The sequence below is a fragment of the Castanea sativa genome, chromosome 5 (assembly GCF_040712315.1).
Source record: "Castanea sativa cultivar Marrone di Chiusa Pesio chromosome 5, ASM4071231v1".
Classification (NCBI taxonomy): domain Eukaryota; kingdom Viridiplantae; phylum Streptophyta; class Magnoliopsida; order Fagales; family Fagaceae; genus Castanea; species Castanea sativa.
This window is the reverse complement of record NC_134017.1, coordinates 79,999,646-80,012,693: the sequence shown is the minus strand read 5'-3', so window position 1 is coordinate 80,012,693 and position 13,048 is coordinate 79,999,646. Positions and strand designations below refer to the sequence as shown.

Genomic DNA, 13,048 nt, shown 5'->3' with positions numbered 1-13,048 from the left:
TTTGTTGGAGTAAAATATTCTAATATCAAATCCATCATATTTTTTTGAAATTCTTATCAAGAAATTTACCTTCACTCCCTTGATTTTGAGCCCTCAAACCCAAAAGCAATCTAGGATGCAAGAATTTCCCTAGACTCTTTAGCAACAAGAATATTTTAAGCCAGAGATGGTCAATCTGAATTATGGCTGTAGTAGGTCTCTGACTTATGAGTCAAGAAGATTGGTGTGCTCCTTTTGGAGTTATTGGATTGCCATCTGTGATTTTAAGCACGGACTTAAAATAGAAAACATGGTGTAAAAATAACAATTAATCCTTGATGGAAAAGAATATGCTTAACGTTTTGATTTTGACAATGAGTACCCTCTACTACAAGCGAGGAAGTAAAATGTTGGCCTCTCTACCAATAATTGGTATGGACAGGTAGATGTAAAATGTTAATGGTTGCTAGTTTGTACCATCAACTATGCAGAAAATGAGTATACATAACTAATCAATTATCATATACGCAATGTAAATGTTGCATAATTGTCTAGCCATCGACTCCAACAAAATGAAAATTATGTAGCCACAAATGGCAAATGAAATCAATATCTGTATCTTGTTTATTTTTTATTTTTTTATTCTGGAGTTGGGGGGTGGGGTGGGGTTTGTTTTCAATGGACATACTATGCAACAGTTAGAGCCTCTCTCCATGCATTAGCTTGATGAAGAAAGGGTTATCTAAGGTCTTTGTTACAGCCCTAAAAGTGCAAAAATACTGGCACCTTCAACCTTAAATCCATATCTACCAATAAACATATTTGAGCTCTTATAGCCAAGAGCCTTGTAGCTTAGTGACATTGCCTGCCTTTATTTAAGAGAATCAGGTTCGAATCCCCCATACTATTAAAAAAAATTGATATTTTATAACATACATTAATTTCTAAGAAAATCACCAACAATATTCACGGTGATCATGTCTAGTGCGTATGTGATGTGATTGAATGAGCAGACACATAAATGTGTCTAATAAATTTGAAAATTATTTTAGATCATAAGCATTCAGTAAACAGCAGAAGGCTAAAGTTAAATTCTGTTAATCTATGATCTTATTTGAACAATCATTGTATATTTTTACTTAAATATACTTTTACCTATCAAAAAAAAAAAATCATTGTATAACAGAGGGGGTGAGCATAATTTACTGTGGTTAATTCTCAATTCATGCTGATTCAGCAATATGTTTTGGACTAGATACAGTATCGCTCAATTCACGGCCCTTGGTTTCAAAAGGGAATAGCACTACACAAATACCTGAAAAGAATATTACAATCTCAAAAAGAAAAATGGATGCTGTTTGATGACAACCATGTACTAAGCCAACTGCCACAAGAGGACATAACATTCCACCAATTCTTCCAACGGAGCTTGCAATTCCAACGCCTGTTGTTCGAACTGAGGTTGGGTATATCTACATTTCAGTGAAATCATATAAAGATTATATTATTGCCACTAATTGAAACACTTTTGTGGATAAGCATGCAAACTAACACTAACAAACAAGAGTATAGAAACAAAGAATCTAACATATTTTTCAACTGCCCAGTGCCCATGACTCAATTTCATATGAATGTCTCTTCCATAGGTTAAAACAACGAATTAAGACAAATTAAAAGTTAAAGTTGTGAAGAACTTAAAGCATCTGGATGATATTGGATCCAAATAAAGAGTTCAGATGCAATCATCAGAATTCCACAAACAAAAGTAGATGAAAAGAGGTAAATTTATGAGATCCACAAGAAAAAGTGCTGTAAGGGCTATCTGTGTCCACTAATATTTGGTTTGTCCAGATATCAATCAACATTTTTTAACAATTGAAATGGGCTTGTTGACTGTAACCCGATTTTGGCTTTAGATTCTGAAGGTGGTCTCTCTCTCTCTCAAGCACTGACCTAGACATTATGATACTTATTGCCTCTTAAGATGATAAACTAATTCAATGATTTACCTCAGGAGCATATATGTATACAATTGTGAATGTTGCTGTGATGCATATGCGAGCTCCAAAAAGAAGGCCTGTTGTTAAACCCTCAGGCTGATGGAATACCAATGGAAGTAGACAAAAGCAACACAGGAAGAACATAGCTGACATAGAAAGCTTACGACCAAGTCTATCTACAGTTGCAGCTGCTATGAGGAGCCCCGGAAACTCTTCAGGGAAAATTATAGTTAAATGTCACTTGGCTACCTTCCAGGAGTATTAAATATATACGTGCATTTATACAAATATATATATATAAATATAATATTGAGATAAGTACACCAGGTTACCTGCAAAACTTGCAATGAATACATTTTTGTAGTTCACATCCTGGGACTCTTGTGACTGCACTTTAGTCGGCATGCATTTACTATTCCCATTGTTCAACTCAGAAGTCAGCAGCACAAGGCCATAATATGAAAAAGCGTTCCCAAAGAATACTACCCACAAAAGCAAGGTAGACCTAACTAATTTTGGTGAAAGAAGCACAAAAAGTGATGAGATGCCCCCTATATTAGAATCTATCCCCTTATGGATTGCATTTTCAGTTCTTGGGGAGAGCAAATTTGCATCTTCTGATGGATCATTACCCTTTTCTTGTAACTCAATTTGGTGATCAGAAACAAGAGTGCCACAAGGGAGTTCTGTTCCATTCATTCTGGCTATTTTCTCCAAAACATCAATTGCTTCAGTTGTTCTACCCATTAGGCATAAATACCGAGGTGACTCGGGTGTCACTCTATAGAAAATGAGGAGGAGTGATGATGGGAGAGACGACAATGCAAGTAACCACCTCCAACCCAACCTTGGCATGACAACCTACAAATAACACAGCATAAAGATGAAGGTAGCTGCCCAATGAAGAATTTCTTTTTATTCACAATCTCAACTAGGGAAATCCTTTCATCTGATTTATTGAAAGAATTCCACAAAACACAGGATGAATTACTAGGTTATTATGACCACAAAACTTCTCACCACATCAGGATTTCCCAGGTTATGATGACAATGATGCTCAAATACCATAGCGTTATAGGCTACATACACCAATGGCAAAACTTTGTTAGAAAATAGCTAGGTCCATTGTGTAAGGTTGGCACTGGGACTAGAAGATTAAACATAACAGAGAAGACGAAATGTCCAAGGACATAAAAAATCTCAATATAAACTAGAAAAAAAAGTTCCCTCTAAATAGGGCCCTAAAAATTCTATGAAGTCCCTTCTTAAATATTACAATCAAATTATTTTAATAAAACTAGGATTACCTAACTGCCTTTTTGGTTAAATAGGATTACCTAACTACCTGAATCCAAATATAGAAAAATGAGAATAAAATGGAAAAATTAAAAACACCTAAATCTAGTAAGGAATTGCATGAGCAGACAAAATGAGAAGGTAATCATACCCATGCAAGAGAAGCCTCAAGAATAGTTCCAAGAGTCCAAAATGCTGAAAAAATAACCATCCAAGTGCCTCTACTAGGAGTAGGAATGAACTCTAGAAACCAGGATGAGAGTACTGGGCCACCTCCCAAACCAAGACCAACCAAACAACGAAGAATAATCAATGTCGTATAATTAGGGGCTAAAGCACTCAGAAAACCAGCTCCACCAGTAACTGTTGCTGTGATAATGAATCCTTTCCTGAGAATAGAAGAAAGAAGGCAATACAAATAGCAAGCAGAATTATTAAGATTCGGTGAAAAAAATGCATTCAATTAAAAAAAAAAATCTAGTTTTAAGAAAGTAATGAATAAAATATAATTTCCGTAAAAAGTAAGCTAAACTGAAGTTACTAATACGAGTGAAAAATTGTGGAAATTTGGAAAGAAAAAGATGTTAGAAGTCATGTTCAGAGAGCAAGAGTGTAGCAGCTGCACTTTCCACTGTCAACACCCCTACCCCCTCCCCCCTCCCCCCACCCCTCCAAACCTCTTTTTTGTATTTTTTCCTTCCTATAGGAACAAATGCTTATATGCATCCCACAATGGGGGAGGGAAAATTAGGAGGCTCTGGATCAAATCCACAGTGGTTTGTGGTGATCAAGCCACAAGGCTTCTAACTTGATAAGTTGCAGAAGCAAAAATCTTAAATGCTAATATTAAGTTTCACAATGAGGGTGATGCTAAAGTCAGATTACATATGAGGAAAATACACTCTCAAAACTGAATCCACATTCTGAGTCACCTTCTACACAAAACATTTGCACCACGTCATCTTAGAAGTGTTTACAATAAGTGGAGGTTTACAATGAATCTAGACTTGCGCACTTCTAATATCAATCTCTAGTTGGTAGGGAGCATCCATACAAGATATTGATGTAAAATGCTATCATAATCATTTTGAAGTATTGAGAGCTGATTATATTAATTTAGGACTAAAGCTGCCATTGAAATAAATATTATGGTAGGAAGATTACAGAAAATGAAGACGGTTCAAATAATGCAGAGACTGTACATGACTAACAAAAAAATGAAAGGAATAACCTCCTTCCGTGCTTATCTGATACTATGCCCCATGTATATGCTCCAACTAGCATGCCGGCAAATACCACACTAGTTATGAAGCTCTCTTCATTAGAAGAAAGATCCCATGCAGACTGAAGTGCTGGTCCAACAAAAGAAAGTAGCATCATTTCCATTGCTTCTGAAATCCAACCCATGCCAGCATAAGTGAGCACCAGAATTTGGAATTTTCCAAACCCCATGGCCGCAATAGCTTCTTCAACGGTGTACTTTGGGGTTTCATCTCCCATCTACAAGTATGGGGGAAAAGACTTGATTTAACTTAAAATACAAGAGATGCACATTGAAGATTCATTAATAGTATATGACAAATGTTGTTTTTTTAATCTCTTTTTGGTCATCAGATTAACCAGATGTAGAACACAGTAGCAGGCTTGCAGCCACAACTAGAAATCCAACACAATGATATCAAGACTGAGTGGATGATTGTTACAAGAAAATGAAAAAGCGAAAAGATCAATATCCTGATTAGAAGTCACTCCTATTCTATGATTATAAAGAAACTAGTGATTGCTTGCAAGATGGACAAAATCTACAAGCAGCATTACTCCCTCCTATTGGAAATTCCCAAAGTAACTTCCAAGGAATGAAGTAATTGCTCTTCTTAAGTATTTATAATGAAGTCATACCAGCGCGATGGTTCAGATAAAGGAGAAACAACAGACATATCGAGACAGACACACACTGAAGGAACACAAGACTGGAACAAGGTTTGCATTCCAACATGTAATGCCAAGTGAGTAAATCGGTGGCATATTTCAAGTGACCAACAAACAAACCCTTTTTTTTTTACTCATAAAAGACACCTATATGCAAACAAATCAAGTATATCTAACAATTCCAATCATTACCATCATTCAAAACAGTTTCTTAAACATTCCCATGATGTTGGGGCACTCGTGCTGCATTCTCTAAGGGAGTTAGTTAATGTGCTGTTGCTCAATGAACTTAAATTCTTTTACATAAAGCACTTCATAGTTCTTACAGCTAAAATCATATTCTTTATATCCTATAAACTATGAAGTAAATAATAAAAAGACTCGCCCATCTAGCACATTAAAATTTTCATATATTGAAATGAGGAAGATCTCTTATATTGAAAATAGAAAGTACAATTAAGAAGCTACATCTAACAGATCAAAAATTTCTAAAACCATACAAAAGAAAATGCAAAACAACACAAATATATGCGCCTTAAAAATAGACCCAACAATGAAATCCCAGAATGCAACAAATATTTTATTTGAGAGAACAAAAACGAACCTGGGAAAAACTGGGTTCTTCTTCTTCTTCGTTCTTGGGCAAGAATGATAAAGGTCAAACAGCCAAAACAGAGAGAGAGAGAGAGAGAGAGAGAGAGAGAGTTATATATATTTTTGGGTTCTTATTAAATGTGATCAGATTTCAGTTCGTTTGACTTCGGAACAGGTTTTTGGTTGTTGGTCTTTTTCATTCTCTCTTTCTTTTTTTACTTTTCCTTCTTTTTTGGGGTGGTGGTGTTGTTGTTGTGGGGTTTTTTCGGAGAGTCAGAGGTTAACTGCACTAATGGATTTCTAGATCATTGGGCAAAAGCTTTGGTCATCTTTACTTCCTTAACTTTTTCAATTAAAAGACAAAATGAAAGAATTAAATCATCAAAATAAAATGGAATATAATGGTGCTCTTTTTTAATGTGTGCAAGAGTTTTTTTTTTTTTTTTTAATACCCTTCACATTTTGTTTGTTGCTTTTCATGATAGGGATGAAATCAATAATTTACATTCATTTCATTAAGAGGAATGATAGTTTATCTTATCTTATTTTTTAATAGAATGCTTAGAAGGGAGGGAGAAAAAGAAAGAATAATAATTTTTTTTCTAAACCATTCTATTCCTTTGTACTAAACTTTAAGTTTAATTGAAAAAAAATATTTGATGACAACTCTACAAAATATATATTTTCAACTCCATTTAAAGAGCCTACAAATATAGGTTGAAACTCTCTAAAAAAATGGCTATAAAATAGGACATTTTATTATTAATCTATAATTTCAAAACAAACCTATCTAATTTTTTATTTTTTTAAAAAAAAAGAAGAAGAAAAATAAAGATGCTAGACCAAAAAAAAAAAAAAAAAACTCATCACACACTCAAAGTGTGTGTGATGAGGTACATATATCTATCTATACTATATATAAGATAATTCTCCTTTTTGGACTGAACTTTTATGTGGTTTAGAAATATATCTCCAATAATTTTACGTTTAATTGGGAAAAAACTTGAAGACAACCCGATAAAAATATATCTCCAATTTTACTTAAAATACTTACAACATAGAACACACTTCTACTCATTCATGTTTTCAAAATAAGCTTATCCAATTTTTTTTTTTTTTAAAGGAAAATTATGACACAAGAGTCTAATGGCCTCTCCTGAGTTGAGCCTAAAGTTCTAGTGAGGGTTTGGAGTTTTACTATTGTGCAAGTTCAACTCCCATAAAAAATAGAGGCTTTGAGCCGAACCTATGAGGCAGGAAAGATGGCTCATGAGCCCATCGCATGATTTTGATAATAATATGAGCCATGGCCCAATTCATTAGGTGAAGAAATGATAAAGCCCATGAGAGTTGACACTATTACATGATGTAAAAAATATATAGGTCGTGAGCCCATTTTGTGAAGTATCGGACCATTAGCCCAATCCAAAATGTATGGAGTATTTTGGGCTTAAGACAAACTATTATTGTTAGACGGAAAATTGGGCTTTAAGATGAACTTGGCCCAAGACTTATTCCTTTTGCTTTATCAAATAGTGCTGCGTTGGCATTTTTTTTTTTGGGTGAGAAAACGCGTTGGCATGTATTGTTCAACAATATTGCAGCATAGGAAAATAGTGGGCGTTGAACAATATATAATTTTTTTAAAAATCATTATTATTTTAGACTAAAGTTTGACATAACAACACACAATGGTGGATTTAACAATGGATGACTTTCAAAAAAAAAAAAAAAAAGGATAGAAATAGGGACCATACTGCTCACAAATTTAAGAAGGCAATGTAGAATGAAGCTAAAGTTACCATACGGCAAGAAGTGAAGCAGCTTTTCACCATTCCAATGGATAAGCTATCGACTTCTAAATGCAAAGGCATATTCTAAATACAAGAGACAATTTTTTTTTTTTTGAGAAGATAAATGCAAGAGACATGATTGCATAATAATTAACGAATCAAACAACCAAGTTTTTAAAGTAATCCTATCAAATCTTATCCAAAAAAAAGTAGCCCTATAAAAAAAAAAAAGTTTATTAAGAAGTATTGAGACAACGTATCAAGACATGATCATCAATCATTCATCGGAATCTCCAAAGAAATTTGATAATATTTAAGAAGTTTTCATGTAATTTAAATAAAATAGCATAGTTATTTGTTATCTTGTGAACAAACTTTTATTTATATACATATGTATATTTGAATATAAAATATTTTCAAGAAAGCAAACCAAATCACAAATTCTTATTATTCTTTCTTTAAAGTAGTTTAGTAATATTCTCGGCTTTACTTAGGGAAACCAAAATTCAAATTTCTCCTTCAAATTATTATAATTATTGAATTAGAAAAAAAAAAAAAAAAACCCATAAAAAATGGAGGCTCTCATCAATGGGCAAAACACATGACTAGCCTCATGCTCTATCAACTCCAATTCCCCTTTGGAGAGGTGCATGAACACCACCCAATCACCATTGTTAGAAGGGTTTAATATAGGCACCACAAACTGCATTCCCACCACCGCCGGGAAATAACTTGACGCCGGCCATTGCCGACCTTCTCCATCACAAAATCCACCTTTGATAGTGGGAACCTCAAACTAGATAAAACAACAAGAGTAGGTCATTCTTTATTGTCACTAACATATATCTTTGACAAAACTAAGCACCAGACGATGGGCCTTTGCCCAATCTATCAAATCCAAGAAATGATCCTCAGTCATTGCAGCTTCCACAATTCCAAAATAGACCCAACAATGAAATCCCAGAATGCAACAAATATTTTATTTGAGAGAACAAAAATGCACTTGGGAAAAACTGGGTTCTTCTTCTTCTTCTTGGGCAAGAAAGATAAAAGGTCAAACAGCCTAAACACAGAGAGAGAGAGAGAGAGAGAGAGAGAGAGAGGCCAAAATGGTTGTTTGGTTTCTTAGGATTGTAATATAAGTTGGTCAAAGCTGGAAAAGAGTTTTATTTTTTTTTTTGGGTTCTTATTAAATGTGATCAGATTTCAGTTCGTTTGACTTCGGAACAAGTTTTTGGTTGTTGGTCTTTTTTCATTCTCTCTTTGTTTTTTTCTCTTTTCCTTTTTTTTTTTTTTTTTGGGGTGTTGTTGTTGTTGTTGTTGTTGTGGGTTTTTTCGGAGAGTCAGAGGTAAACTAAATTGATGTGATACAAGCGAATGTCTAAAATAGATCTCTAGAGCATTGGGCAAAAGCTTTGGCCATGTTTACTTCCTTTACCTTTTCAATTAAAAGATAAAAAGAAAGAATTAAATCATCAAAATAAAATGGGATTCTCAAAAAAAAAAAAAAATCATAAAAAAAAGGAATATAATAGTGCTCTTTTTTAATGTGAGTAAGAGTTTATTTTTTACCCTTCACATTTTATTTGTTACTTTTCATTGTAGGGATGAAAATCATGAAATCAATATTTTACATTCCTTTCATTAAAAGGAATGACTGTTTATCTTATCTTATTTTTTTTAAAAGAATGCTTAGAAGGGAGGGAGAAAAAGAAAGAATAATAGTTTTTTTCTTAATCATTCTATTCCTTTGTACTAAACTTTCAAATAAATTAAATATTCTTTAAAAATAAATTTTAATTAACTTATTTCATAACTACTAAAGTTGTATAAAGTTCTGAACTTTAAATTCATATATATTAGTTTATCAAAAAACTCATATATATATATATACATACTCTTTGTAAGAGGATTTCTTTTTTTGAATTGAACTTTTATATAGTTTAGAAAATACCCATAAACTTTAAGTTTAACAAAAAAAGAAAAAGAAATCTGAGAACAATTCTGTAAAAATATATTTCTAACTCCACTTAAAAATGCCTACAAAATAGGACACTTTCCTATTAATTCATATTTTCCAAACAAACCTATCCAAAATTAAAAAAGAAAAAGAAAAAGAAAAATAATAACACTAGACAAAAAAAAAAAAAAGGCTCATCGCGCTCAAAGCGCGTGTGATGAGGCTAGTGTGTGTCTGTATATTTATTTATCTATACTATTTAAAAGAGGATTCCTTTCTTTGAACTGAACTTTTATGTGGTTCAAAAATACCTTTAAACCTTATGTTTAATTGAGAAAAAACTTGAGGACAACTTGATAAAAATATATCTCTAACTTCACTTAAAATACTTACAAAATATGACTCTCTCTGATTTATTTATGTTTTTAAAACAAGTTTATTCAATTTTTTTTTAAAGAAAAATTATGACACTAGAGTCTGAAGGCCTCTCTTGAGTCTAAGGTTCTAGTGAGGGTTTGGAGTTTTACTATGGCGCAAATTCAACTCCCACAAAAAATAGAGGTTTTGAGCCAAACCAACGAGGCAAGAGAGGTATGCCCCATGAGCCCATCACATGATTTTGATAATAATATGAGCCATGACCCCAATTCATGAGTTGAAGAAATGATAAAGCCCATGAGAGTGGAGACTATTACATGATGTACAAACTATATAGGTTTTGAGCCCATTTTGTGAAGTATCGGGCCATTAGCTCAATCCAAAATGTATGTTGTATTTTGGGTTTAAGACAAACTATTATTGTTAGAAGGAAAATTGGGCTTTAAGATGAACTTGGCCCAAATCTTATTCCTTTTGCTTTATGAAATAGTGCGGCGTTGGCATGTTTTGTTCAACAATATTGCAGCATAGGAAAATAGTGGGCGTTGAACAATATATAAGTTTTTAAAAAAACATTATTATTTTAGACTAAAGTTTGACATAACAACACACAATGATGGATTTAGCAATGGATGGAAATAGGGACCATACTGCTCACAAATTTAAGAAAGCGATTGTAGAATGAAGCTAAAGTTACTAAACGGCAAGAAGTGAAGCAACTTTCACTATTTCAATGGATAAGCTATTGACTTCTAAATGCAAAAGTATATTCTAAATACAAGAGGCATGATTGCATAATAATTAACAAATCAAAAAATCAAAGTTTATTAAGTAATCCAATCAAATCTTATATAAAATAAAATAGTCCTATGAAAAAAAAGTTTATTAAGTTGTATTGAGACAACATATCAACAGCAAAAATGAAAAGATGATCATCAATCATTCACTGGAATCTCCAAAGCAATTTAATAATATTTAAGAGTTCTTATATAATTCAAGTACAATAGTAAAGTTATTTGTTGTCTATATATATATATGTACATTTGAATATAAAATATTTTCAAGGAAGCAAACTAAAATAAAAATTCTTATTATTCTTTCTTTGAAGTAGTTTAGTAATATTCTTTGCTTTACTTACAAAACCAAAATTCAAATTTCTCCTTCATATTTGGAGAGGTGCATGTACAGCACCCAATCACCATTGCTAGAAGGGTTTCATGTTGGCACCACAAACCACATTCCCACCACCGCCGGGAAATAACTTGACGCCGGTCATTGCCGAACTTCCCCATAACAAAATCCACCTTTGATAGTGGGAACCTCAAACCAGATGAAATCACAAGAGCAGGACCTTCTTTATTGTCACTGACAATATTTATCTTTGACAAAACTAAGCACCAGACGATGGGCCTTTGCCCAATCTATCAAATCCAAGAAATGATCCTCAGTCATTGCACCTTCCACAATTCCACGAACTTCATTTGCTATCCAACTTGGGATTTTTTTTATTTTTTATTTTTATAAAAGCTCGTCGACTATCTTGTTACTTGTTTGATAATGATTAGAATTGAATGATTAAATTCACTATTTTGTAATAATAGTTTCAACATTTGGCACTATCTCAATTAGCAAAGGTGTAGTAGGGCACCCCGGAGTTTCTGCCAATGCCTTCTTGAGGATCTCAACCATGGACTTAAGGGTCCAGCTGTCTTTAAAGGTGGACCTTAACCATTGGCTTCTTGAAACAAAAAGAAGAAACTGTAATTCACTACCGGCATATATAAAACCCATGTCTAGGGTTGACAGTGGTTGCCAATGATTCTGCTTTGGCAACTTTACTGCCACCGCCAGCTTTTTGGTCACAGAGCTTTTAAACCATTAGGTGTTTTGTGTGTGAGAGAGAGATGGTGGAAAAAATACGAGTAGTGTATGGAACTAGGTGAGGCTGAGGAAGCATGAACAATCAAGGTTTTCAGATTCGAACTGTTCATTGAACCGTAAAAAGGAGAAGTTCGTGGTTTTTGAGGTCGAACCGAGGTTGAACCGTGATGACATCATAATTAATTTAATAATTAATTAAAACCTAAATATAGATATTAAATTTATGAAACTAGCAAAATTGACTAATATATCTATATATGTGAGGAAAATTTAATAATATTCAAGCATATATTTAATAATTAAATAAGAAAGTTAATAAAATAAAATAATAATCATGAAAACATTAAAATTTATGATTAATTTTTGAAGTAAAGTTGAATATCTTTGATGGATTTTAATTATAATTTTGTTTTATTCATTGTAAGAGATGGATAATTTAATTAAGTAGAATAAAATTGTGTTAAGTTGTTTAAAAAAGAAAATTGCGCACGGTCCAACCTCGGTTTTAGGGGTTCAACCACGGTTTTAGGAGTTCATGAAATTGTCACATATGCCCTATTCTCTATGCTTAAAAAACTGGATTTTCATCCGGTTCTTGGTTTTCACGGTCCGACCTCTCGGTCCGGTTCTGGCCTGAAAACCTTGTGAACAATATGAGCTATATGAAACATAATTTAAAGCATCGCATCAGATGTGCCAAGCATATAGTACACCAAACGTTAACAAATATGTTCCATAAATTTTTTTAGAACCATAGAAGGGTACCGTAGCATGTTCTAATTTTTATTTATTTTTATTCTTTCACTTCTGCCGCTCTCCTCTTCTCTCTCTCTCTCTCTCTCTCTCTCTCTCTCTCATTTGAATCACTTTATTTATTTTTAATTTTACTTTTCTGGAGGGGATCCAAATCTTCTGTCCCACTTTTTCTGCTCTACTCTATACTCCACAAATAAAAACTTGTCACGTGTTCATCTAATTAATTAAATACGTGGCATTAATAAGTCAATAATGATAGTATTTAATTAATTAGGTGAATACGTGACAAGTTTTTATTGGTGGAGTATAGAGTGGAGCAGGAAAAGTGAAACAGAAGATTCGAATTCGGACGAACGTACGCCTATCTCCTCTTCCAAGTCTATATTTGCAGCCTTAACCACTTGGGTGGTTGGTACTTGGTGGCATGGATTCAGTCAAGTGGCAAGGGTTTTTTTTTTTTTTTTGGGCAAAAATTTAAAATT

At 33.2% G+C, this 13,048-nt stretch overlaps 1 protein-coding gene across 1 annotated transcript; it reads right to left on the bottom strand.

Moving 5' to 3' along the window:
- Nucleotides 1-1,171: 1,171 nt before the first annotated feature.
- On the bottom strand, nt 1,172-5,948 carry LOC142633875 (organic cation/carnitine transporter 7). Its single transcript, XM_075808130.1, has 6 exons — nt 5,809-5,948; nt 4,507-4,775; nt 3,427-3,664; nt 2,312-2,840; nt 1,989-2,191; nt 1,172-1,451 (listed from the first exon to the last, which is right to left on the bottom strand). The coding sequence occupies exons 2-6, from the start codon at nt 4,773-4,775 to the stop codon at nt 1,203-1,205; spliced, it is 1,488 nt and encodes a 495-aa protein (XP_075664245.1). The 5' UTR covers nt 5,809-5,948; the 3' UTR covers nt 1,172-1,202.
- Nucleotides 5,949-13,048: the final 7,100 nt, after the last annotated feature.

Excerpts from the sequence above, each read along its gene's own strand:
- LOC142633875 (XM_075808130.1), bottom strand. The coding sequence starts at position 4,775 with ATGGGAGATGAAACCCCAAAGTACACCGTTGAAGAAGCTATTGCGGCC. Across the intron at positions 3,665-4,506 it reads TCAGATAAGCACGGAAGGAG|GAAAGGATTCATTATCACAG; the intron begins GTTATTCCTTTC and ends TTCTATTCTCAG. Across the intron at positions 1,452-1,988 it reads TATACATATATGCTCCTGAG|ATATACCCAACCTCAGTTCG; the intron begins GTAAATCATTGA and ends ACTGAAATGTAG.